The sequence below is a fragment of the Acomys russatus genome, chromosome 16, assembly GCF_903995435.1.
Source record: "Acomys russatus chromosome 16, mAcoRus1.1, whole genome shotgun sequence".
Classification (NCBI taxonomy): domain Eukaryota; kingdom Metazoa; phylum Chordata; class Mammalia; order Rodentia; family Muridae; genus Acomys; species Acomys russatus.
Window position 1 is genome coordinate 45,466,354 of NC_067152.1, and position 26,480 is coordinate 45,492,833.

Here is a 26,480-nt window from a genome sequence, read left to right on the forward strand (position 1 = left end):
GGCTGCTTGTGCCCTTCTGTCTGGTTTGTCCAGGTCATCTCCAACCTCCTCTTGATGGCAGTCCTACAGCTTTGTCTGAACAGGTGAGATGGCAAAGGGGGAAGTGTGGTGGCTGGTCATACAGTTCACGCTAAGTAGTTGTCTCTTAGGAATGTAAAAGAATCATGTGTTTTGTTTGTTTTGTTAACAAGTTCTAGAGTTCATTTAAAGCTTCTACCATAAGGCCACTCTCCCTGCTAGGCAGATGGCACCCCTGTCAGTGTGAGCACCAAGTGTGTCTACGTGGTCTGTGCAGAAGTAGAGGATGGCACCCCTGTCGGTGTGAGCACCAAGTGTGTCTACGGCGTCTGTGCAGAGGTGGAGGATGGCACCCCTGTCACTGTGAGCACCAAGTGTGTCTACAGGGTCTGTGTATTGCCCAACTTAGGCGTGAGGGTCAGAGTTGTCAGATTCTGTGTACCTCCTACAGCAATTGGGCACCGAGCAGTGAGGAGCCTGAAGGTGTCACAGACTGGGGCCAGTTCCGACAAGAGGCTCCGCTGCCCTGCCACGTAGGACCCTGGCATGTGGGAGTATGCCATGAGGCAAGATGTGTTCTGCCTGTGTGTTCAAAGTTTCCTCCCCAGAAAAAGGTGCCTTCATAGGAAGGAGTGTTGGCTTCTTCTTCCAAGTCAGTAGCAGCTGTTGATAGTACCAGGGGGAATTGTGGGCAGGGGTGTGGGGAGGCAGGGGTGCACCTTTGAGAGCTTGCACCCTTCAGACGTGCGAGCTTTGTGGAGTTGGCTAGCCAGGTATTGACTGCCTTCTCTTTATTGGAGGACAGATGTCAACCATTTGAGGGAAAGCTAAAATGGTAGAGCATATGGGGCATAGAGGGGCAGCACTTTGCTGCTTGCTCCTTCCCCCTGGCTGAGGGCTGTGCCTCATCCATGTCTCTTTCTAGTGAAAGGCTTCAGGTTTTTGTTTTTGTTTTTAAGCTCATCTGGTTCAACAGCAGAGAGAGCACCTAAGATAGCAAATGCCTCCCTTCATGTGTGTAATCCTGCTTATAGGCCTAGAAGCTGCCAATGGGAAGCCATTCTGTACAGTCGAAAGTGAAGCCTCAAGTTTGTGAATTAGCACCAAGGGAAAAATCACAACAGCTAAGAGATTGTGCTTAGTTGTTCCTTTGAAAAACCCTGTTCCCCAAGTTTGGCCTCGGGCTCAATATGTCACGTAGGCTGGTACTGAGCTGGCAGTCATCCTTCTGCCTCAGTCTCCTGAGAGCTCAAGTGACAGGAGTAATCCAGTCTACCCAACTGATTAGCGTTGTGTATTTATGCGTTGTTTACTTAATGTGCATCCGTGTTTCTGTACAAGTGCGTCTAGTGTGCCGCTTGTGTGCCTGCTATCTATCCCTGGAGCCCCTGGGACTTACAGATGTTGTGAGCTGCCATGTGGGTGCTGGGAGCCAAACTTAAGCCCAAGTGTTTGGAGAAAGCAAAAACAATTAAGGGAGAAAGGCCGTACTTAAGAGTAAGGCTTTGAGCTTCTCTGAGAAAATGAGGCACACTCAAGTGTGGCAGTGACTCAGGCTCTGTAGGGGAGACACAGGCAACTGGCTTAGCATTAGCCACACGCACCACTTAGATCTCTGAGGCTGCTAAGATCCTTTTGCTTCTTTTCTCTTTTATTTGATAGGCGAGGCTGCTCTGGTAATGACTGTGAAAGCCACTGGGCTGCACAAGGTGCTTAGTACGTGTCCTTCCTCAGAAGTGGGGGTTCTAGTGAGGTGCCTAGCAAGTGTCAGGTCTGCAGCTGGTGAGTGGCCAACTGGACCCAGGGTGAGGGGCCCCTTCCCTGTTCGTGTACCCCCAGACTTCTCTGCCTTTCCGTTTTGCCCAGCTTTATAGCAGCGTTTCTGTGAGTGGAACAGAAGAAAGGATTTTATAGATGGAGGGGAGCTGCAGAGAATAGAAACAAAGAGCTAAAATGAATCAGAGTTCCTTGTGAGGCAGAAAATAGAAAAGGGATTGCTTAGCCTCGGGTCACCTCTGGTATAAGGATTAAAGTGGGCTGGGACCTGATTGTTGGTGGCAGGCTGCAGCTGGCCTGCTGAGGGAAGTGATGACCCCTCCTGCTGGCTCCTGGAAGGTCAGGTAAGCAGCCCAGTTTCTGGCTGCTGTGTAGGACTGCTGTGCAAGGCAAAAGAAAAAAAGAAGAAAAAAGAAAATTTATGTTCAGCCTTGTTTGTATAGCCACTTGATGCAAAACTGTGGCTCCTGGTGAACTGCCACACGAGAGTCCTCCTGCTGGGGTGAACTGCCACACGAGAGTCCTCCTGCTGGGGTGAAGTGCCACCAGAGTCCTCCTGCTGGGGTGAACTGCCACACGAGAGTCCTCCTGCTGGGGTGAAGTGCCACCAGAGTCCTCCTGCTGGGGTGAACTGCCACAAGAGTCCTCCTGCTGGGGTGAAGTGCCACCAGAGTCCTCCTGCTGGGGTGAAGTGCCACCAGAGTCCTCCTGCTGGGGTGAACTGCCACAAGAGTCCTCCTGCTGGGGTGAACTGCCACACGAGTCCTCCTGCTGGGGTGAAGTGCCAGCAGAGTCCTCCTGCTGGTGCCGCCACTCTGCTCTGCCCTCTGGCTTCTCAGTCTGGGCTCATAGACATCACCTCACAGAGGCCAACTCATCTCCTGCATCTCTTCCAACGCCTCAGGTTTCACCTTTGCCCTCTGACTCCAGTGTCCTCCTCAGCTGTTTTCCATGTGCTCTGTGGTTACCAGCTTCTGAAACTGTACATGCCAAGACCACTGCTTCACGGTCCATAGCAGCCGGGCCGGGCAGCGGGGGCTGGCTCTGAGTTGTCATCATCGTCAGTAAGGTGCATACCGTCTTCCCTGGTCCTCCTGCTTAATCGGCTTGTTTCTTGGAAAGCGATGCTTCTGAAAAGCTTCCTATTTGCTGTTTACAATGTTCTCTCTTTGTTGTATTTTGTTTTGGCTTTGTGTGGTTTACTTGTTGAAACTGGCCTTGCTGCGCTCCCCAGGCTGGCTTTGAACTCCTGGGCTCAACTGCCTTCCTGTCTCAGCCTCCCAGCCAGCAGGAGCTTCATTCTTCTGTCCCTTATGTACAGGGGCCTCCATCTGTGTAACAGGCGAGAAATACACAACAACAAGCAGAAAGTGAGACATAGGGCGATAACCACCAGATGGTTATTTATTTATCAGCTATTTTGTTATTTCTTTTTTATTTACTATTTTACACAGGCTTTTGCCTCGTAGCCCAGGCAGGGCTTGAACTTGAAATGATCCTTTTGCCTCAGCCTCCCAAGTCTTTGGTTTACAAGCATGAGCCATCATACCCAGCCAGTTTTAATGGATTATTTGAGTCTTTTTTTTTTTTAAGGTGGTCTTTCTATGTAGCCCTGACTGTCCTGGAGTTAGGCATGCAGACGGGACTGGCCTGAACCGTGTGGAGCTCGGCCTGCCTTTGTCGCCTCGGTGCTGAGATTAAAGGCGTGCGCCACAACACCCAACATGGAGTCATTTTGTTTCTTCAGTTCCTGCCTAGACCTTGGGCTTCATTGTGGAGAAACACCCTCATGTACAAGTCAAGAGGTGTGAGGGTGGCCGCAGCTGTTAGTTCTGGTGTGGGGAACTGAAGCTGTTGGTGAGGGGATTTTGCCGTCCTGATGTAAACATGCTTCCGGTGACCATAGCCTCAGTGGTTTAAGGTTGTGTAATGTCCTTGCTTTAATTCTATATTTAAGAGAACTGTGCCTTTGTGCTATTGTAAAAATGCTAATTTTGCAGTCAATAATCAAATTAGGTTTTTATAACTGTAAAGTATATCAGTTCCAGAGTCTGTTTCAGTATTTCCTCTGACCTTTGACACTGCACCTCCGGTTTTGGAAGAGCCATTGCAAAGCTCGGCTTCTGTGCTCTTGGCTGAGTAGAGGCAGCTCAGTTGGCATGGGGCGGGGGAGGGGGGCCAGCAGTGTAAGATGGACTGTGCTTGCCAGAAGCTTGGTCATGGGACAGACCTCTTTGGCTTTGTTCCTAGCTCCAGAGTGTCACTCTTGATCCAGGAATAGAGTTTGTGACTAAAGCAGGCTCCCTCTGGGAATCCATTGAAAGCCCTGGGGCTTGTCAGGGCCTCTAATTGGGGAATGGAGCCTTATTCTCCCTTCTTGGTACAGGAGACGCTGCACTCTCCAATTAATACTTCCAGCCTCCTGTTGCCACAGGGATCCTTGGAGTCACATCCTGTCTGTGGTTCATGAGTCAGCCAGTGTGTGAGGAAGATTGGCTCCCTCCAGTCTTAGGTTATTTCTTGCCATTTTCTGGCAGCCTTCAGTGCTGACCTCTGACCCTGACTGCTGCTACAGGCCCCGTCTGTTATGTGCGTGTACAGCCCCAGAGGGTACAGCCCTTCCGGTTTTTCTTTTTGGGTTTTTGGTTTTTGTTTGTTTGTTTTTATATTTACCACGTGGTAGTTTTTAATATTTTGTCTGGAGTTTATTATTGCTGTTGACAAAAGACTTAGTCTCTTACAAATGGGCCTGTCATTACTGGACTCAAGATATCCCAGTCAATAAATCTATTGTGTAGAGAAGGCAAAACAATAAGTGTGGCTCACACAGAACTCAGACCCCAAAATGTGTCTCTTGTTGGCCATACTTCCAGCAGATCTTGACACTATTGGAACTGTATATCTGTGCGGATCCCAGGACACGAGGTGCCTGGGGGGGCTAAGCAGAACTCTCAGAAGGTCAACAGAAGGATCTAGCTCAGAGCCTAGCACCAGCCTGGCTAAATTCAGCCTCCAGCTCCTTTATACTGTGAAGGGGCTGTCCCTGCCGTCAGAAATCGGAACCTCGGGTTTATTGGTCTGCTCTTTGAACCTTGGCAGCTCAGCCTGAAGCTCACTTTCTCCCACTGCTTGAGCTGAGACTGTGGCTGGGCAGTTGTCCTCCATGTCCTAGTCCAAGGCAGGAGCTTGTTCTCTTTATCTTTTTCTGTTTTCTTGCCCAATTATTGCACTGCTGCCTCTGTCCTCCAAACCTACTCACCCATAAAGATTGTTATCCTTTTCTCCTGGCCGTGTCCTCACCTGCGTGCTGAACACTGTCTGTGGGCGATATGTAGACATGCATTTTACAAATGCTGTCCTGGTGAGTCCCTTGTACGGCACAGTCATCGTGACTGGGAAATAAGCACAAGCTGCAGACTGTCCTGGCTTAGCTTCTGCCTGAGACACAGGGAGAGAGAGTACCCACCATTGCTCTCTACCAGTGCTGGTGGGCTGCCTAAGAGCTGCCACACACCGTTGCCTGCATCCTAGATGGAGGGCCGCCTCATGTGCTTTGTTACTGCTGCAGCTTTTGAAAGGGGCTACTGCTCTTAATTTTAAACATAGACAGTTCAAGCATTTTACATTTCTCCCACTAGAAACATCAAGCTGTTTTTTTTCCTCAATGATGTCATTGATCCTCTTCTGTTCTGTGCCAGTGGCTGTAACCGGTGGGGGGTGGGGGGAGAATGGATGGCTTCCTGCCTTCTGTCAGCTCACACAAATTAGGTAAAGCCCCACCCCTTCCCTTCTTGCATCTGAGGGTAGATTTGTTCACACATGAGAATCTCTCAGCTCTGGCTCCCTTGACTTTTGATGATTAAAATGGTATAAATGAATCTGTTTCTTTGTCTTCGCTAAGTGACATTTGTGTGCCTTGAAGGCACACATCTACCCCCTAGCATTACACACCCCTCCCTTCCCCTCATTTTTTAAAGAAAAAAATGAAAGGCAGGGTGGAGAGTCCAGTCCACTACAGCAGTTCTCAGCTGGAGTCTTGCGCTGAGTCTCAGGTTTGTGTTGCTCTCTCTCTGGGGGCCAGGCTCCTCTGAGCGCATGCGACCCCTTCCTCCTGATGCTGCTGGCTCCAGGCGCTGCTATACAGTCTTGACAGGCTGGCGATGATGTTTGCTTCTCTGCCAGGACTAAGGAAGCACTGTATTCATTTACTGGGGCCACCCTGTCCCCACCTTTGATTTGTATTTTTACTACTGTATTTTTATTTTGTTTTGTTTTGTTTTCAAGACATGTTTTCTCTGTGTAGCCTTGGCTGTCCTGGACTCGCTGTGTAGACCAGGCTGGCCTCGAACTCACAGCGGTCCGCCTGCCTGTGCCTCCTGAGTGCTGGGATTACAGGTGTGCGCCACCACACCTGGCTCCCTGCTGTACTCATTCGTGTTCAGCGTTCCGCTCATGCCTCTTGTGTTCTCTCCTCTCTCTGCAGGTTTTGCATGCAGAAGTGTGTTAGTCTGGTGCCTGGAGTCACACTGGATTTGATAGAAAAGTAAGTAAGATCTGAGCCCTGGTGGCTTCCTGGATCTGAGTGTTGTCCTCGTCCGTGTCCTCAGAACCCCTCATGAGCGTGGGCGCGTCAGCGTGGTTCTCCCCTTTGATGTGGCTCTGTCCTTGTATTCTCTGATGGAGGCTCTGCTTATGATCATTACACACGTGCTCAGTGTTGGAGGGACTGACAGGCCAGGGTTAGAGGAAATGACAGGAAGCTCAGCTCCTTTGAATGTTAAAATACCGCAGGCTGCGCGGATGCAGAGCACAGTCCTGCCCACTCGGCCCGCTGAAGCTCTGGACTCACCATTTCGCCTTCAGCCATGGCGCTGTCGGGGGTTAACCCTTTCTAGAAGCAGAGGCGGGTGTACGCAGTGTGAGAACCTGTGTGCCCTCATCACCGAGGAGTCTGCCCCTCTCCTGCTCTGACTCCTCTGCCTCTGAAACAGTGTCTCATGACTAAACTTGGCCTGCATTTGATGCCATCCTGACTTGTGCCAGAAGGATGGAAAACTTGGGGAGGGAACCCCATATATTCCAAAATTACTTGCCAGATGATTTTTTTCCAAGGTGTGATACACAGTAGTATATGTGAAAACACCCAGGGCCTGAATTTATTAAAGTAGGCGGGAAAAGCAGATCTACACCAGGGACCCCCAGACGAGTGCTTGCCTTGTGCGTTAGGGAACCAGCTCATGGCCTGTGCCGAGAGCCGGGCTGCTGCCTCCCGACAGTGCTGCTCCCAGTGTAGCCTGCAGGGAGAGTACAGCCGCGCACACGCGGTCGGCCCCCATCACAAGGCAGAGATACGCACTAGGACGCACAGTCCATTGTTGTAACCCCTGAAGGTAAATGCACAAAGAAGTGTGCAGCCCTAGGGGTGAGGGTGAGGGTTGAGGCACAGTCACTGTATAGAAGGCCCTGGATTGGATTCCCCAGCTTTGCCCAATAAAAGAGCAACAGTTCTAATTTCAGCTGCATAGCAAGGAGGAACTTGAAACAGGTGAAGAAACAACAGCATCGAGGAATTCTGACTTTTCCATAAACACAAACAACCACATGCACATCTTACAAAAAAAAGCACTCTACATTTATTACAAAATGCAGCCTGTAGAATACAGTCTAAGAGTAATCAGAATGCAGTGTGGACACCACAAGCAATTCAAGGCCAGTCTTTCCTCTTGGCTTTTGAAACACTATCTATGCATTCACAAACGTGGCAGATAGCATGGAAGAGCAGTGCCTCATCAGTGGGTGCCTGCAGAGCGCATGGAGGGCTCAGTTAACCCTCTGCCAAGCAAGGTGTGGTCCGAGCAGCAGTTTAGAAGCCATACTGTGTTCCATAGCAGCGTGGGGCTGTTGGTGGACAGTGGCTGGGTGGATAGTGGCTGGGTGGACAGTGGCTGGGTGGATAGTGGCTGGGTGGATAGTGGTTGGGTGGATAGTGGCTGTTGGTGGACAGTGGCTGGGTGGACAGTGGCTGGGTGGATAGTGGCTGGGTGGATAGTGGTTGGGTGGATAGTGGCTGGGTGGGCAGTGGCTGGGTGGACAGTAGCTGGGTGGACAGTGGCTGGGTGGACAGTGGCTGGGTGGCTGATGCTTCACAACTATTGGTAATGCTTCACTCGGGAGCCGAGGAAGCTGCCCTCAGTCAGACACAGTGGGAAGAGGCAGGGTCTTAGCTGTCACCTGCTCGGTCACAGTATGACAGACACTTGAGCTGTCTTTCTTAACATTTCAGTGTAAGATTGTGACCCAGGAACACATTTGCTGATTTTCTTTCTGGACTCACTTTGTAGACCAGGCTAGCCTTGAACTCACAGAGACCCACCTGCCGCTACCTCCCTGAGTGCTGGGATTACAGGCGTGCGCCACTGCACCTGGCGGCTTGCTGATTTCCCTAACATCCTAAGTGGTGATAGGAGCCTGGATGGCATGGCGACATGGAGGCACATGCTCAGTTCTGTCTGCTGTGTTCTTACTGCTCACAGATGTTACACACATGTCATCAGGGGGCAGAATAATGCTGCTGCTGAGACCAGGGGCCAGTGCAGCAGACAAGGCTGGGCAGTGCAGATCACCTGCTCCCTGGCAAGTCTTCCTGGCCTGTCTCCACCCTTGCTCAGTCCCTTCTGGAGCCTCAGCGCCTGAGTGATGCTGGAGCTTTCCCAGGGTGTGACCACATGAAAACCAGTGTCCCTAAAACCATCCACTCTGTTACTGGGCCTTCACCCTTGAAAACTGAACCTGAGGCTGAGCGGTTAAGTTAAGTGCTCTTGCTCCATGGTTAAGAGCATTGCCTGCGCCCACAAAGCAGCTCATAACTGCCCGTAACTCTAGGTCCATGGGATCAGCTGCCCTATTTTATTTTGACCTCTGCAGTCATTGCTCACATGTGACACACATATAAACACTCAGGCATGCATGCATACATACACATACATACATACATACATACATACATACATACATACACACACACACATACATATATATATATATATATAAACTAAAATAAATCGTTTTTGAAAACAAAAAGAAGATTGAAACCTATAGAATAATTCAGATGATGTGACATGGGGACCACAAAATGCTGTCAGCAAGAAAAGAGAACACACACACACACACACACACACACTCTACACACACACACACTCTCTCTACACACACACACACACACTCTCTACACACACACACACACTCTACACACACACACACACTCTACACACACACACACACACTCTACACACACACACACACACTCTACACACACACACACACACTCTACACACACACACACACACACACTCTACACACACACACACACTCTCTACACACACACACACACACTCTCTCTCTCTCTTGCAGAAGCCAGTCTCCACGAGTGGCATTCTGAAAAAGCCAGACCTGTGGGATGGGAGAGTAGATTGGTCAGGTCAGGACTGAGGGACCAGCAAGAAGATGTCTGCCGGTGGCCCCGTAGACACCTCTGTATGTAAAAGCCACAGAACTTACACCAAAGGAAGTCATTTTGCTATGTAACAGGAAAAATAAATAAGTTAGCCTGATTGTGGAGTCAGGTAGCAGTGACCTGAAGGGTACTGGCCAGAGTCACTGAGGGCGTAGCAGAGGCGCAGCTGCCATCGACAGGAAGCAAAGCGCAGAGAAGGTCCGGGCCTAGGAGGAGAGGTGGCTTGTGCTGCTTCATGGGCGCGCCATTCCCACTCACTGTTAGACTGACGGCTAGCAAGCCATCAAGCTTGCTTCCCCAGACGGGACCCACAGCCTCTGCCCACCCTATGCTGGTGCTACTGCTTCCCAAGCCAGCAGGGTCAGCGCTTCAGCTCACAGGGTCCTCTTTACTCCTCTCCCTTCTGTGACGAGTAATGGTGCAGAGTTGGTCAAATGCTGAAACACTCGAGGTGATTTTATTCTGTCTTATTTTATGTGTACTTCTTGCGTGTATGTATGTGTACCACGTGTGTGCCTGATACTGGCGTATTTCAGAAAGTGCTGTCAGATCCCTTGAAACTAAAGTTACAGGCAGTTCTGAGTGGCTGTGTGGGTACTGGGGACAGACCTCAGGTCCTCTGTAAGAGTAGCAAGTGCTTGTGGCCACCTGGCCATCTGTCCAGCGCTTCATTTTGTTCGTTCGTTTTTAAGTTAAAAAAGGTAAATGTAATGTATCGGGGTCCACCTAGCTGGGAGGAGCGCTGCTGAGAGAAGTGGGTCTCTGGTTGGATGGTACAACACGGATCCAGGTCTAGTCGTGAAGGTTAACAACAGAGTGATAGCTTCCAAGGAGACTGAAGGGAAGAAAGCGAAGACCTAGATGTCGCTGTCTTCACTCTGCGTGTGTTTAAGGTGTTAACTTGGATCTGAGTCAGGGAGAGCAGGCTATTTCAGTTGGAAGCAGCACAGATCAGCACCTGCAGTTCAAAATGCCATGGTGCTGCTTCCCCGTGTGGTGCTGCTCCCCTGTGTGGTGCTGCTCCCCCGTGTGGTGCTGCTCTCCTGTGTGGTGCTGCTCCCCCGTGTGGTGCTGCTCCCCCGTGTGGTGCTGCTCTCCCGTGTGGTGCTGCTCCCCCGTGTGGTGCTGCTCTCCTGTGTGGTGCTGCTCCCCCATGTGGTGCTGCTCTCCCGTGTGGTGCTGCTCCCCCGTGTGGTGCTGCTCTCCTGTGTGGTGCTGCTCCCCCGTGTGGTGCTGCTCCCCCGTGTGGTGCTGCTCCCCCGTGTGGTGCTGCTCCCCCCGTGTGGTGCTGCTCCCCCGTGTGGTGCTGCTCTCCCGTGTGGTGCTGCTCCCCCGTGTGGTGCTGCTCCCCCGTGTGGCTCGGCAAAGGTTAGAGTGAATGAGAATGGGTGAATCCTATTTATACTTTTGTGCTAGGACAGATTCCAAACTTGAGAATTACACCATCCTAGGAGAAAGCCTGATGCACAGCCCCAAAGCCACCAGCCACGGCCGCTAGGTCACGTTGGCAGCTCGCTTGAGGGTATCACCATTTAAAAGAAAAGGTTTTGGAGTCTCTCCCAATTGGATTTCTGCCCCGTAGGAAGGTTGGTGTGAGAACAGGAAGTGGGCAGCAGATCCCGCTGATGACTGGTCCTGCCAGGCCGTCTTTAGTGTCTTCTGGGTGTCTCCTCAACAGTGCCATCTCGGCTCTTGTGAATCCCAGGGCTTGCAGCCGGTTGGGACTGCTCCTGCAGGAGTCTCTGCATAGCTCCCTGGCATGCTGACTAGCAGTTAGCTAACAGGCTGACTGCCGGTGCTAACCTGTGCCTCACTGCAGGCAGCCCCGCTGCGGGGAGAGTATGGTGACGTAGCTGATGCTTGTGCTCAGCCTGTGGGTGTGGGAGACAGGTGGCACGGCTTGGGGCAGTTTTGAGTGGCCCACCTCCCTTTTGTGTCATCGTTGTGCCCACCATAGTCAATGGTTTCTGTGCAGTCCCTGTGCCTGTGTGGCATTCTGCCTCTGTACTGTCCACCCAACGTCCCTGGTCCACAGGTGCACAGCCAGTGCAGCACTTGATGCCACTGGTGCATCTCCATGCTGCTGAGTTTTTTACAAACAGAAGCTTTGACCCAGTTTTCACAGCCACAGCCTTCTTGGCTCCCCTCGCCACCGTGATGAGAGGCAGTAAAGCAGAGCTGGCTCCAGCCAGGCAGCAGGGTGTAGAGCAGAACCAGGCTTTTGGTTTTGTTTTTAAGTTTTAGTTCATGTACAGGCTTATGTCCTGTATTAGGCCATTTTGGGGGTTCTAACATACAGCACCACAGAGGCTGGAGGCCTAGCCCGGGAGTTAGCACTTGCCTAGCACGGACAAGGTCCTGGGCTCTGCGTACAGCACATGCACTGCACAAAGCAGAACACGGAAGAAGAGAGTTTGGCTAGCTTACCGTTCTGGACCTCCAGTGTCGGAGCGCTGCCTAGTGAGGCCTTACCGCAGGAGTCCCTGGGATGTGCGTGTAACATGGTAAGACAGGGAAGAGAGTGTGTGCGGTGATCATATGTGACTCCTCTAAAGTCCCCAGAGTTCCACTCTCTGGCTCCACCACTGACGTCATCTAACCCTAGCCCTGCACGCCGCTCGGATTCAGTCGTTAACCTCCTTGTACCTCACATGGTGGCTAATGTCAACCCTTGAAGCTCTGGGGACACACTCAAGGCACACCCAAAGCATAGAGCACCCTTTCCTCAGGAAAGACTAGAGGAAGTGTAACACAGAATGGAGGACCATGGAGGCCATGAGGCCCTAGGACGTGTTGAAGGGGGCACTGCTCTCCTGCTGCTGCTGTGTCTCCCCGGCGGTGGTTCTGGAGGCCGCAGCCACCTGGTTTCCTAATCTGAGAGTCCCTTGTGTCATGGTGCATCTGGGTCCTTTGGCTAAGGATGGGTCTCTCCGGTGTCCCTATGGTGTCTTGTCCCCAGCAGTGGAGCCTAGGCACACTTTTCTGGAAGTAGGACCCAGGAGCAATGTTCTAGTGCTGAGAGCATGAGCAGGCTCCTGTGCTTGACATGCTCTCCATACTGTCAGTCCACTCCCCTTGCCCAAGGGACACACGAAGGAAGGTCTCTACAGGTCACGCTTGCACGTCTCGCAGTATAGTGCCCGCCGGGCCAAGCCAGCCCCAGCCCCCAAACACTTAGAAAGCCTTCTGATAGTTTTATCTCTTTAAAAACTTGGCTGAGATGAAGTGACATAGACTAGTTGCTTGGTGCTCTGCTGCACAGTCAGCACTTAAAGTGGCTTGGTCTGATGCAGCCTCCAGGACTGCCTGTCTCCGCGGAGCCCCAGGTGCCAGGGACGAGCAGCAGGTAAGTCTGTGTAGAACACCCAGGGGTGCGTGTTCACCCTGACCGCCTTCCTGCCTGTGCTCAAACCCCAGAGCAAAGGCCCTGCCTCCCCACCCAGGCAGCATGGGTATTCTCTTTAAACATGTATAAGTAGCTGATGGTTTGAGGACCATGAAATATTTCAAAATATATAAATTTTTGAGTAGTTGAGATTTTAATAAAAACATTTGCACGATATTGACAGTGCTGTCGGGAGCTGCTGGGTGAGGTGGGTGTAATTGGCTGGTGGCATACGTAGTCACGTGCCCCTGCTCACTGTGGCTAGTCTACTTTCCCAGAGTGGCGGGCTCTGAGTTTTCCAACTCTCATTTGCATTAAAGCTGACAGGGAATCCATCATCATTTTGACTCCAGGGCCCACGTGGACTCCTGAGTGGTTGTGCTGCAGGCTCTACCTGTGCCTTCTCCAGGTGCAGTGTGGCCTTCACATACAGAGCATGAAGGCCTTCCCGTGCAGCCGCGAGCGTGCCGGCCTGGGACCCACACTGACTGCCGGCACAGATGGTTTGAGTCAGCTGTCAGCACACAGCAGTGGCTCCCTGTCCAGGTCCTGAATTTCAGTCCATTTACTCTGTAGCTGCTCATTGTCCTGAATGAAACCCTGAGCTCTGCAGATTGGTGAGAGGCTACAGAGGAAAGCCCTGCGCGGCAGAACTCAGGAGGCCTGAGTGAGGCCTGAAAAGGTGAAGGGGCCGGGATCTGAAATTACGAAGAGCTTACAGGGCCAAGTGGGTGCTGGGAAACTTCTAGCAGCACTTCAGCACAACTTCAGCCGGGCTTTGCTTAGATATGCTGTTGGATTTCTAGCTTCTTAAAGATTCTGAAAACTCACTTGCATACAGTCTTACACTTTCATTCATCTCATCACATGGGAAGTCCTTTCTGTTAACTCCCTGGTCACACATATGAGCGTGACTTTGGTTCTGGCCCAGCTGGCCGCTATGGCAAGTTACTCTGCACAGGCAGGCTGAGGACAGCAGGCCTCTGGCTGCATTTGTTTCCTTCGTGATAAAATATCCCAGCGAGGAGTGGGCATCTCTCCCCCACATACCTCTCCCTGGAGCCAGCCGTAGGCAGCTGAGTAGCATTTGCACCTGTGTCCTTTCTCATGCGTCCTCTCTGCCACTCACACTTGCTTCTTACACCAACCACCCGTGTTGTGCTCAGGGCTCTGCGGACAGAATGCTTCCAGACGGGAGCCTTGGCTGTCAGGGCAGCATTTCACTGAGCCATGACCCGTGAGAATTGTAGCACCAGCTACATGTAAGAGCCCCTGAAGGCACTACGGGCCACTCTTGTGCTCTTAGGAGGCTGGCTTGTTCTTTCTCCTTTGCTCTTGAGGCTAGGAGTGAGAGCCTCATTGTACACCAAGCAGGAGTGACACCACAGACCACCTTCATGACAGTTGGGTGTGGCAACACCTCCTCTACTATCAGTCAGTCAGAAGTCCGCTCTGAGTTGGGTTGTTATCACTGGAGAAGGGCTGAGCTCCACACTGCTGGCTTGCCAGGTGGAGATGGTGGGGACCGGAGTCAGCTCCAGGGCTTGCCTTGTTGCTGTGCTCTAGATGTGATCCTCAGGGTGCCAGTGTGGCCCCTCTGTGGCCCAGCAGTTACCTGCACTTGCTACTGGCACGTATGGGTGTTCCATTAACTCCAGAGCCGCAAAGCTAGGGAAGGCATTTGTTTTCTGATGAGCTGCTGTGTCTGGAAGGAAGGGTGCGTGAGCCCCCTTGAGCCCCCTCCACTGCTTCTAATTATCTGTATTCACCTAATGCCTGATGAATAAGCCTGTTGCTGCTGCAGCGCATATTTATTTTCCGAGTCCTTTGAGAGAGTGGCAATAAGATCCATGCTTGCAAATTAAGGGACATTTTTCAGCCCTGAAACAAAGTAATGAAACGCTTAAACAGTGCTAGAAATATTAGGGTTCCCAGAAAGCTCTAGGGATCCCACGGATGCTGAACCTGATCTGCAAGGCTGTTAGTATTCTGATCACTGGAGGCACAGAGTGTACAAAAATTATTCATGATTAACATCGATTGTGTAAACACATTCTAAAGAGCTAACGGCTGCATCTGCAGCAGCGCAGCTGCCATTGCTGCCCCTGCTGCTTCAGAGGCTACAGGGCCGCATAGCCTTCAGGTGCCCCCTGCCCTGGGGTGGACTTGATTCTGTATTTGAAATTACATGATTTTTATATTTATAGCCTTTCAAAGCAAACATTTTCAGAATACCTGGTATGTGCCCAGTCCTGTGTCAAGGGCTTTGTATCTATTTCCTTTCTAAAGGGCCCTTGGAGGGTGAGTATTGTCATCTACCTTCTTGGAGCCAGGGAACTGGAAAGGCGGAGTGGGTGAGTCATCTGTACAGTCACTAGCGCAGGAGAGTCCACTGCAGTGAGCATCCGAGTCCTGCCCCGCCCCCAGCACACACTCACTCAGGAAGATAAGTGGGCTTCTCTGTCACAGGCGCAGGGACCACACTTGTAATTTCCTTTGCTGCCCAGACAGAGTCAAAACATGAACTAGTTTTCATTACTCATTAAAAGACACAGGCTTGCTTTTAAAGGTTTCTTTCCAGTACCCTTGTAGCGGCTCTTTATGGTGAAAACCCATCAATTGATCAGCATGCATGGCTCACCAATGCTCTGAGAAACCAGCAATTGACCAGTATGCTCTGGTCACAGTCCTCTAAGCAACCCTCCCTGCTGGTGGTTTAGGATGGACTGAGACAGACAGACGCCCAGGGCCTGAACAGTGGAGACAGAGGCAGTAGCTGGAGGGAGTCTTGAACACTGACAAACAGAAAACGGAATCTCTGCTTGCCACCCAGAGGCCTTGCTCGTGCAGTCGCCTGTGCCCATCACCTCACCTCTAAGTGGGTCACTTAGGCATCTTCTGCTCTAATCCCTGTAAGGGCAGAGGACAGGTGAAAGGTGCCAGTTACCTCTGTGCTCAACACACCACTCCTACAAGAAGTCCATGGTTTTTTCTGGTGGGCAGCAAGAGACTTAACCCTGAGGGACATCACAGGCGAGTACTGGAGAAAGGATGTCAGGACTCGGAGGTTGCCATGGGGTGCCTGAATACCACATGAACTGCTTCCGTTCTCTTCACAGTGGCACCAGAATGCTGGCCGTTGTCATTAGAACAAAGGCCTGTGCGCCCCAGCACAGGGCACATCAGTCTCTCGCTATGGCACTAACTTCATTTCTGCCCAGCTCAGAGTTGTGGTCATTTGAGGCAGAGGGCAGTGTGCCTGCAGGCAGTGTTTCCCCATTGAGTGCAGCTGCCGGGCAGAGCACAACAGGCCGCAGTGAGGAGAGGTTGTGCCTCACCTGGAGCCCTTGACCCACCTTTCTGGTAGCAGTTTCCATTTAAGAGTAGAGTCCTGAGCTTAGCTGTTGTATGGGAAGTCGCTTGTCACTGTGACACACAGCTGTAAAAGCTAGTCTCCCCTCAGCTTTTACCTGTTCCAGATGCATGCACATGCCAGGCCATCTCTGTGCTTTTGTGTGCACATGGTGCTGTCACCTCCAGGGTTAGTATCCACCTGCAGTAACCACACACTCACACCTTCTGATGATCTTGTTCCTTCCTGAGCCTCAGAGCTCCTGTCTGCGGGTGAAAACAATTCTGTCTTGTGTGAAGATGCCATAGTTTCCCATGTGTTTTCATGATTGTAGATCAACATTATCCAGAGACAGTCAGTAAGACACTGGAGTTAACTGAGTTGATGAATTCTGACAGGTGTATGGTCTACTGCTACCACAAGGTCTGCAGTGTTCTTACCTCACCCACCCCACTAACCGCCCTGACCCCCAGCCCGGGCCGTCTTGGGTCTGCCTCCCTGTATGCTGGAGCAGTGGTCTGCAGTGTTCTTACTTCACCCACCCCACTAACCGCCCTGACCCCACTAACCGCCCTGACCCCCAGCCCAGGCCATCTTGGGTCTGCCTCCCTGTATGCTGGAGCTGCTTTTCCAGAATTTCATGGTGTAGAGCTCTTGCGTGTCTGGGTTCTTTAGCTAGTGTAGCCTCTCAGATCCCCCAGGCTCGGTGTGCTGCTGCGTTCCTTAACTGCAAGTCACATGCTAATCTCTGTCTTGCTTCACCTGCTGGTGGTCGTTTGGTTGTTATGCTGTACAGTCAGTCATCTGTGGTCAATTGTGGAAATAGTGTACAAATGCCAGTGTGTGGACTGGCTGGCCATGTCGTAGGTGTGCATTTAGTGCTATAGGAGAAATTGCCTAGCTGTTTTTCATCATGGTGGGCCATCCTTGCAGGCTTGTGAATGTGCTGCCATTCTGGGTCTGTGTCCACTCTTGGGGTCAGCGCTTACAGAGGGCATATGTGCGGTGTCATGGTTTGAACTTTAACTGACTGTGTGTGCTGGGACACCTTCATGGGTCACTGGTGTGTATTCAAGTCTTGTGCCAGTTCTTAAATTGTGTTTCTCTTCAAGAATCCTTATGTTTTTTGGATGTCAGTAGTCAGAGCTGTGTCTGTAGCTTCTGTTTTGGTCTTCAAAGCAATCCTTCAAAGGAAAGCTGCTGTATTAATGGCCTGGGTGCAGACAAAAGCAGGTCTGGTGAGACACAGCCCCGACGGGACACAAGTCAGGCCAGCACTGAGCTTACTGTGAGGGCTGGGCTTCAGTGCCCCCCCCCCCCAAGACACAGCTGTGGATGACAGACGTCCAAAAGCTTGCCGCAGCCTTCAAGGAAGTGGGCAGGTTTTTGAGGGTGAACACAGCACATTTGGTTTGCTGAGGTTGGAGGTACCAGGGACTTGATCTACATGTAATAAAACAGCCCTGTCCTAAGAAGGGGAGAGCAGTGCTTAGTCGCCCTGTGGGTGGGCATGAACTCCAGGTACAACCAGTGACCATTGGTAGAAAGCCAAGACACCAAGACATCTCAGTAGCACATGGTGGGTATCCCCAGGAGTCCCCAGGTGCTTGTTGAATGGGTTTCTTATCAGGAAAGGGTTGGGCTATGTGACTCTCCATAGAGGTTCTGGGGTTCCCAGATCAGGCCGAGAGGGAGTCTGTCGACTTGTACCGAACTCAGAGGCTACCCAGAAACACCAGACTTCAGCCTTAATAGCAGGACCCACAGTCATTATTACAGCAACAGCACGGACAAAGGCTGCATGGACCCCTGGCCACACGGCATCTTGGACAGGCGATCTATGGAGCTGAAACACCACCCCACCCTGCTAATCTGTGTCTGACCTTCGAGCTGTACTCGTGCTAATCAGTATAACCCTTTGACAAGGCTTGGTTTCCAAATGGCTTCAGCTAGTGAAGCTCCAAGTATTTCATAAAAACTTTAGCATTTTAGAATCCATTCTGGTTTAAACTTGCTGTAATTTAGACTGGGGAGTCAATAGTTCTGATATACAGTTGCCCTGCCCACGGACACAGTGTACTTTTCTATTGTGTGGTGTTATTCTGATATACAGTTGCCCTGCCCACGGACACAGTATACTTTTCTATTGTGTGGTGTTATTCTGATATACAGTTGCCCTGCCCATGGACACAGTGTACTTTTCTATTGTGTGGTGTTATTCTGATATACAGTTGCCCTGCCCACAGACACGGTGTACTTTTCTATTGTGTGGTGTTATTCTGATATACAGTTGTCCTACCCACGGACACAGTGTACTTTTCTATTGTGTGGTGTTATTCTGATATACAGTTGTCCTGCCCACGGACACAGTGTACTTTTCTATTGTGTGGTGTTATTCTGATATACAGTTGTCCTGCCCACGGACACAGTGTACTTTTCTGTTGTGTGGTGTTTGTTTTGAAACAGTGCCTCTCTTCATATCCCTGGCTGTTCTACAATTCATTCTGTATACCAGGCTGGCCTTGAACTCACATAGATCCACCTGCCTCTGCCTCCCAAGTGCTGAGATTAAAGGCGTGCGCCACCATGCTCAGCAGTATGCCTATTTTTTATTTTAAAAACTAATCTCGAGCATACTTTGTAGCTTGTTCTCTTTCTGTTGGGCGTTCTCGCCTGTGCAGCTCTGCTAACTACCCTGCTCTGACTGCTGTCCCAGCCTTATTTACATAAGTATTTGTGGCCTGTGTTTGCTGCTTTGTGGGTTCTTCTTCCTTCCATCCTTCTCCACCCCTTTCCTTCACCCTTTCAACCCCCTAACACTAGATAAAAGAGCAAAGGAAAGAGATCCCTGAATAAAGTCAGGGTAGGAAAGGGGCGACATTATCGTTGGGCCACTTCCTGCTGGCTAGCTGCGCCGGGCTCTGTGGGGTGAGGCTGCCCTTCGCCATCAGGACACCTAATTTCTTCTTGTCGTTATTTCTTCTTTGCACACGGCTACTTAACAAACCGCCAGCAACAACCACCAGCCACTGACCCGCCCCACCTCCCGGGCCCTAGCCTTATATTCCCTCTGCAGAGTTCCCAGAATTCCAAACATCATGTCGTAGCAGAAACTGTATGCAGCCAGCAGAACCACGCCTCTACTAGAGCAGGAGACAAATCGTAGTCAGCTGCTGTGAAGCAGCCCCATAGTCCCACACCTGGGATTAAAACAAAAACATATTCTTATAATATTTCTGTGTTTTTTAAAGAAACCAAAACTCTACAGTTGTCACTAGAGGCGCTCACTGTGCTTCATAGTGCTCTCCTAGTAATGATGTCATCTTCCTGCATCCGTCATATGGGGACGGTGCTTTGCTGTTGGTGCTTGTTTCTATTTTATTTGGGGGTGCTGGTGCTCCCCTTCCACCAGCCATCCAACCCTGAGTATGAGAATGAATGTTAGTGGGGAGACGAGGTGCAGGCCGCTTCACGTCGCCCACTGTCCAGGGTCAGTTGGGTTCTTTTGGAGCAGTACTAATCTCCGTCAGTAGCAAACAGAGCAGGCAGTCTCCTTCCAGCCACCACATCGAAGCGTTTCTCTCTGTCCACCACACTGGTCTATAGTCTCTCCAAACTGCTACACACTTCATGCCACCACAGCATGCCTCTCTCTCTCTCTCTCTGAGCTCCCCTGTGTATCTTCCTCAGAGTCCAAGACCACGCCCCTCTCAGTCCACAGGAGGCAGGCTGTGCCAGCTGGCAAAGACCACACCCCGTACAAGACAGTTATCAGATGTGGACAAACTAAAGCCCCACATCTGGGATTAAAACAAAAACATATTTAGTTGGGCGGTGGTGGCGCACGCCTGTAATCCCAGCACTCTGGAGGCAGAGGCAGGCGGATCGCTGTGAGTTCAAGGCCAGCCTGGTCTACAAGGTGAGTCCAGGAGAGCCAGGGCTACACAGAGAAACCCTGTCTCAAAAACCCCCAAAAAGAACAACAACAACAACAAAAACACACAAACAAAGACATATTTATGTACATAGCTGAGTTTACAAAGAAACCAAAATGTCCATTGCACCACCACCATGCTTGCTTTGTGACTGAGTGAGTGATTGTATTTTGGGAGAGGAGGAGGTGTCTCTCTGACCTATGCTAAATGTGGCCTTCCCTTGTATATTTTCTTTCACTATTTTAAGGTTTCTCTTCTTGACTTTTGACAATTTTACCCTGGTGTGTGCATATGGGCATTTTTGTAGGCATCCTCTTCTGTGCCTCTAGCGCTCCCTGGCCTGGTTGCTGTGGGCTGAGTTAGTCGAAGCCCTGTAACCCCATATGCTGGTACCTGCAAGATAATTAGGTTTTAAATGAATTCTTTAGAGTGAGATCTTTGTGAAGAGGCAGGTGGGACGGACTGGGTAGCTGTTCTCTCTGTCTGTGTGTGTTTGTGTGTGTGTGTCTGTCTGTCTGTCTGTGTGTGTATGTGTGTGTGTGTGTGTGTGTGTGTTACAGCTGAAAGCTAACTGCCATGTCCCCTCGGCACATGTATAGCCTTTTTGCTTACTTACTTTCCAAGAAGAATAATTTGAATCATCAGGTATCGTCAACCATTAGGGAAATGGGAGCCATAACCCCCAAGGCCTGTGCACTGTTTGTGGCCTGACTCAGTGGAGCACCGTGGGAACAGCTTCTGTCTGTGTGTTTAGCAGGGAGGGGCCAGTGCCAGTACAGCATTGGGATCACACTCCTGAGACTGTCCATAGGTCACAGTGTAGGCCACAGGTCCATGGCCACTTGGCACGTATGAAGAGGTGCAGTGTGTGCATGTGTCTGAGATGTTCAGGCAATGTAAAACATGATTGGGTTGTGGGAAGGGACACCAAGGCATGTGGTTTGTGCTCTGATTTGGCTTAGGAGAATGTTAACTTACGAAAAGTATTGGTAAAAGTCTCATAAATACCCATTGTCCAGCAAATTGGCGCCAGGCTTCAGCACTATGCCCTGAGCCTTTAGTCATTAGGAGGAAGCATGTGTGCGGCCTGCGTCCATGCGCCAGTGCGGCTTTTGACGGGGCCCTGTGTGCGTCTCAAGACTGAGGATCCAGCCGTTATGCGCTGACCCTGCTTTTCAGAATTGTTTTCAAAGACAATTGCTGGGTTCACCTCCTGTGGCCTTTGTCAGCATTTCCAAATAATGAGTCATTTTTAGTAAGAGAATCCACAATATTCTCCACACAGTCATGCTAGCCATGGTCATTTGAAAAGTAAAGATATGCTTTACCCTGATTGACTTAATCCATTTACATATTTGCAAAAGAAACTTCCTTTCTTAGAAGCTGGCTCTTTTATGGGAGAAAAATGGGTTTTTTGTTGGTTTGGTTTGTGGTGGTGGTGGTTATATAAAGGCTGTGTTTTTAGCAGCTATGTCAGGAAACACAGATAAGCAAAAAGGATTTTTAAGAACAGCCATAATCTGTGCCCTGCCAAGATACTCACTGTTAGTGCTGAGGTGTAGATCTGTCAGGCTGTTTTCTGTGTCTCTGGGCATTTGAGACAAGCACGCCTCATGCCTTTCCACAGCGTCTCAGTGTGCTACAGATTGTTTGCTGCTGTGCATGCCGAGCCAGCCGTACAGATGTGCCCCAGTGTTTCTAGTGGATTTGAGGTGGTGTGATTGTACCATCTTGTGACCGCCTTCCTCTGTCCTTAGCTTGTGTGAACAGGCGTGGTCTAGTGTGATGGTGCATTCTTCCTGGGAGCTGGCGCTCTGTGCACACAGATCACTGTGGTCATTCAGTAGTGACCGTGGCATTGACAACTAAGCACACATGGCCAGACGAGCATTGTGCATTTGTGCCAAGCATGAGGCCAGCCTGCGCAGTGTTGTTAAGGCACAGAGACACCAGCAACATTCTGTGGGACAACACAGAGGTCAGCAGAGACTTTGTAGGCCCTGGAAGACAGGGGAGGTGCTAGGACAAGGTATTTGGAGAGCTTACAGACTGGAGCTGCCCTTAAATCACAAAGTCAGGAGGGCATTCTGGTCAGGCCTGAGAGTCCAGGGATCCCCGTGGGTGATAATGTGATGTTGAAATGAGAAAGTGTAGGTGGGGAATGTAGGAGTTAGCGCCCACACTGGCTGCTTGTCCTGTGGTCATTTCTGTTGCTGGGATAAAATACACTGACTGAAGCAACAGAGGGAAGAAAGAATTTATTTTATGTCTCAATTACAAATTGCAGCTCATCATAGCAGGGAAGTCAAGGCAGCAGGCACTGGAAGCAGCTAGTCACATCCAGTTAAGAGCAGAGAGAGCATGTGCATATCCACGCTAAGCTCACCCTCTCCTTTACACAGGCTGGGATCCAAATTCAGGGAATGGCACCACCCACTTTCAGGAGAGACAGCCCTTCACACACACACACACACACACACACACACACACACACACACACACTTGTCCACAGGCCAACCTGAGCTAGACAGTCAAGTCCTCACTACAGCTCGGTGAGTGGTTGTGCTGCAGGTTGACAGTACAGTTGATTATCACAGGTGGTCCCATTAAGCAAGTAGGAAGCCGGGATCTCTTGTGGTTGCACCTGGTCTCTGCAGCACTCCCTCTTGGGATGTCTGGCTTCTCGTTCTTCCACCTTGCTCAGCAGGAGAGTGTCTCTGGGGTGCCCAGAGTGAGGGCTCACCGCAGGAGCTGAGACAGACGCCAGGACACAGCGTAGGAGAGTTCCTTCCCTGACTGCTTCCCTGTCCCAGCCACTGGGCGCTGCCAACTCTAACCCTGAGTCTTGAGTCTTAGGCGTGAGCGGGAGCTGCCTCTGCTTTCAAGAAGGCCCATGACTCAGGTGTGTGGGCTGCTGAGACTATGCAGTGTGCTAGCACTCTGCCAAAAACTATAAGGAGATTGATCCATATCGAGGAAAGAAAGTCATTGCCTATAGGAATTTATTATCTAGTTACACAGAAAATTACCATAGAGGAGCGGTGGTAAATAATAGAAAGAACACAGGCAAGGGCTTCGAGGAATGAATGCCCAGGCCGCTCAGAGCTGGATGTGTGGCAGAGATCTGCAGGCTTAAACAGAAGCTCCACTGAGCCGTCATGTCAGGGCATCTTGTGCCACACAGAATAGATGGCGCTGCTTCTACAGTGAGTGGGAACCGGCCCCAGAGGACCCAGGCACGCCGACCAAGAAGGAACATGGATAGCATAAGCAAACAAATGGAGGCCAACTCTGGTGCTTCCAGCACTGTGATGTGATGTCAGGCTTCAGAGGAAGAGTGGATGGAGACTGGCCACAGACTGTACGAGCTCAGCCATCACCATGGTCAGCTATTGATAGTTTTGAGGCCTTGAGGGAATTTTCTGTTTGAGTGCATAGAGGGGTCTTTATTCTGCCCTTCAGAGGCCAGGCTGTTCCCCTGGGGAGCGTGGCCAGGCAGAGCTGGCCAGTGCTCGGCCCACTCTTCTCCAGCCACAGGGAAAGTCCCTGCAGAAAAGACATTAGAGACATCTACAGCATTCTCAGCTGCTAGTGTGAATTAGAGGGCCCTGCACGGGGACAGCCTTCCCTGCCGGTAGAAGCAGATTCTTACAGGAGCTTGGAGCTGCACTCACTAGGCCTGGGGAGCGACAGTGCTGCTGCCAAGCCCCTGCTGAGCTCAGACTGTGAAGAAAGAAATACGAGGCCTGTGAGAGACGGGGCTCAGTGATCCGCACCAGTTGATAGCCCAGTGTTAAGTGTGTTCAGAGCTTTGTGGGGTCAGGGTGATTCAGCCAGAATCTCAGACAGCAGGGCAGGAAAGGGGTGCTGTGATTTGGTTTTCCAGGGGCAGGCGGGCCAGTGGTGAGGGCTATAACCAGAGATCAGTGGCGTAGTCAGAGTCAGGAGCAGCAGGGGAACTTGTTTTGTCATTGGCTGAACTATGTATGGTTTTCTAGAAGGAGGAGGAGCACTGTGGCAGCACAGGGGAGCTCTCATGTTGTGAAGTCTTAGCTGATCTTTTTTCCCCTAAGGCCAGAAAGACTTGGGCTCATCAGCTTGCTGTAAGTCTTACCTCCTACAGCCCAGGTCTGCTTACTCTTGGTCCTTAAGACCTTGTGAGGCAGATGGTGGGCCAGGCTGTGTCCAGTTGTTAGCCACTTCTCCCCAAGGTCAAGGACACCCTTGCCTCCAGTCCCAGCCTAAGTGAGAGTGTAGAGAATACCTTTCAGAGAGGTGGCTTGTGCAGCAGCACACATGGCAGCTGCCCAGTTAGTGGCCTGCTGTGAAGCGTGGCATTGAAGAAAGCCAAACCTCAGTGAGGGCAGGCAGCTGGCCCAGCACCACAGGGGAGTTCAGGCCAGGTCCGAGCCCACCCCTGACTGCTGCCAGCGTCCAGGCTGCTTGCCTGCTTCTCCTCACAGTCACTCACCACTTGGTACAGCCCTGTCATGGCCCAGGCCCGGTCTGAGCGTGCTCTTCCCACAGTGAGTATCAGGGCCCAGAAGACTGTAGAGTTCTACTAGAGGCTGAATTGGTACAGGCCCTATGTGAGGAATAGGCAGGAAAGGCTCATGCCAGTGAGGCAGGTTGGCAGGACCATCATAGGAATGAACCCACAGGGCCAGAAGAGACCAAAGGAGGCGGAAGTCATCCAGACATCCAGATGTTGGAAACATACCTAGAACTGCCTCCTCACTGAGGGTTGGATGGCCTGTCTGTCAGCTAGGAGGAGAAGGATGGCTCAGGAATAGAGTAGTGGACGACAGTCTTGCTGAGTGCAGAGGTCGTGATAAGGGGGAGCAGGGTGAGGAGAGAGTGGCCCAAAAGGAAAGTGTCAGATGGCCATTCCAGAACTGTCCCACGCTGAGGTCACCGCACAGATGGCAGTGAAGACACGCAGAAGTGCTCACTGGATGGCAGCAGGTGATCAGCAGTGAGTGATAGCCTGGGTGCTGAAGTCAGGGAAGATGAGCCCTGGCAGGACACCAAGCTGCAGGGGAGCACAGTGTCTGTGGGAAGATGGGAACGAGATGGGAATAAGCCCTTGTGCCGGCAGCAACAGCGGGAGGGAGAGCTGAGGAGGCGGCTTGCCCCTGCCAAGGAGGTATGTGGCTGCCACTGCATATGCTGTGCAAGTGTGACCCGTTTATTTTAGTCCTGTGTCGCACATAAGGTTAGTGTTCGTGACTCAGAGCCGAGACACAGGATGCAGAAGCTGCCCAGCCACAGCACAGCTGGGACTAGAGTTTGGCTTCTCATCTTTCAATCCTGTGATCACTTTCCACATAAAGTTTGTCCTTGGTTAGCACCGAGGAGTTAAATTTTAAAAGAGCCCCTGCGCTTGTTAATGGACTTTGTGGGGGCCTAGAGATGCTTCCCCAGTGGGGTGTGCTCTCAGCCTAGACAATCTAGCTACTCGGTTCCCTCCGGGTCCTGCTGCAGCCTATGACCTTCAGATGGGCTCCCAGCTTCTCTGTCAGGCAGAGACATAGCTCCAAAGGACAAGGAGTGGGCTCACCTCCACCTTTGTCATCCCAAGGACCTGTCTGCAAACGAGCCGGCAGCCACATCATTGCTCAGTCAGTCAACATGAGAGATTTTCATATCTATCTGCAATAATTGGGCAGATACCTTGGCTATGTTTTCATGGCGGTCTCAGGGAAGATAGGGGGTTTTCGGAATGCGATGGGATTCTAGTCCTGATTGTCACACATGAGAGGGTTCTTTTGTTTTCATGTAACTGAGTGACCCAGACAACACAGGCTCTGCTCTCCGTGGCTGTTCAGTGGCTGAGGCTAGGATAGGGATTATTGCTAGCTGCTTCTTACTGCCTAGAACAGCCTCTGCTCACATCCCAGAGCCTGCACCTTCGAGGTACGTGGGTTCTTACTGGTAACTGTCTGCCTTAGAGACAGACCATGGTCAGACCGTCTCTTTGGTTTATATAGGCCCTGTACATCTCCCCAGAACTCTGATCACTGCACTAGACAGCAGCCCCAGGGTGCTGTCTCCTTAGGGCTAATCTTCCTAATACCACTCAAGGCTGAAGAGAAACGAGCAACAAAGAAACGGGAGTCTCAGCTGTCTGTGTGGTTCACGTGGGGAGTCTCGGCTGTCCCTGTGGTTCACGTGGGGAGTCTCGGCTGTCCCTGTGGTTCACGTGGGGAGTCTCGGCTGTCCCTGTGGTTCACGTGGGGAGGGTTCTCATATATCGGTTCAGAGAGTAGGGCGGGCCGTCCCACTGCGCAGGGAGGCTCTTCCTGTTGTCCTCCTGCGTGTGTTCTGTGTGATCTTGGCTGTGCCGTGTTTGACTCACTCCCTTGCTTATTATGAAGAGCACACTGCCCTAGTGAGGTGTCCACAAGTAACCACTGAGCAGCCAGGAGCCATTTCTCTGTGCTAGTTCTACAACTTACTCAGTCACGTTGCTTGTTCTGGTCACATGCTCTACTTCTGGCT

At 51.2% G+C, this 26,480-nt stretch overlaps 1 protein-coding gene across 1 annotated transcript in view; it reads left to right on the top strand.

Moving 5' to 3' along the window:
• Rptor (regulatory associated protein of MTOR complex 1) overlaps positions 1 to 26,480 on the top strand; it is a 298,025-nt gene that overhangs the window by 160,213 nt on the left and 111,332 nt on the right. The window contains exon 7 of the mRNA XM_051159180.1: positions 6,278 to 6,337. Within this exon, the coding sequence (XP_051015137.1) occupies positions 6,278 to 6,337 (60 nt within the window). The remainder of the gene's footprint in view (positions 1 to 6,277; positions 6,338 to 26,480) is intronic.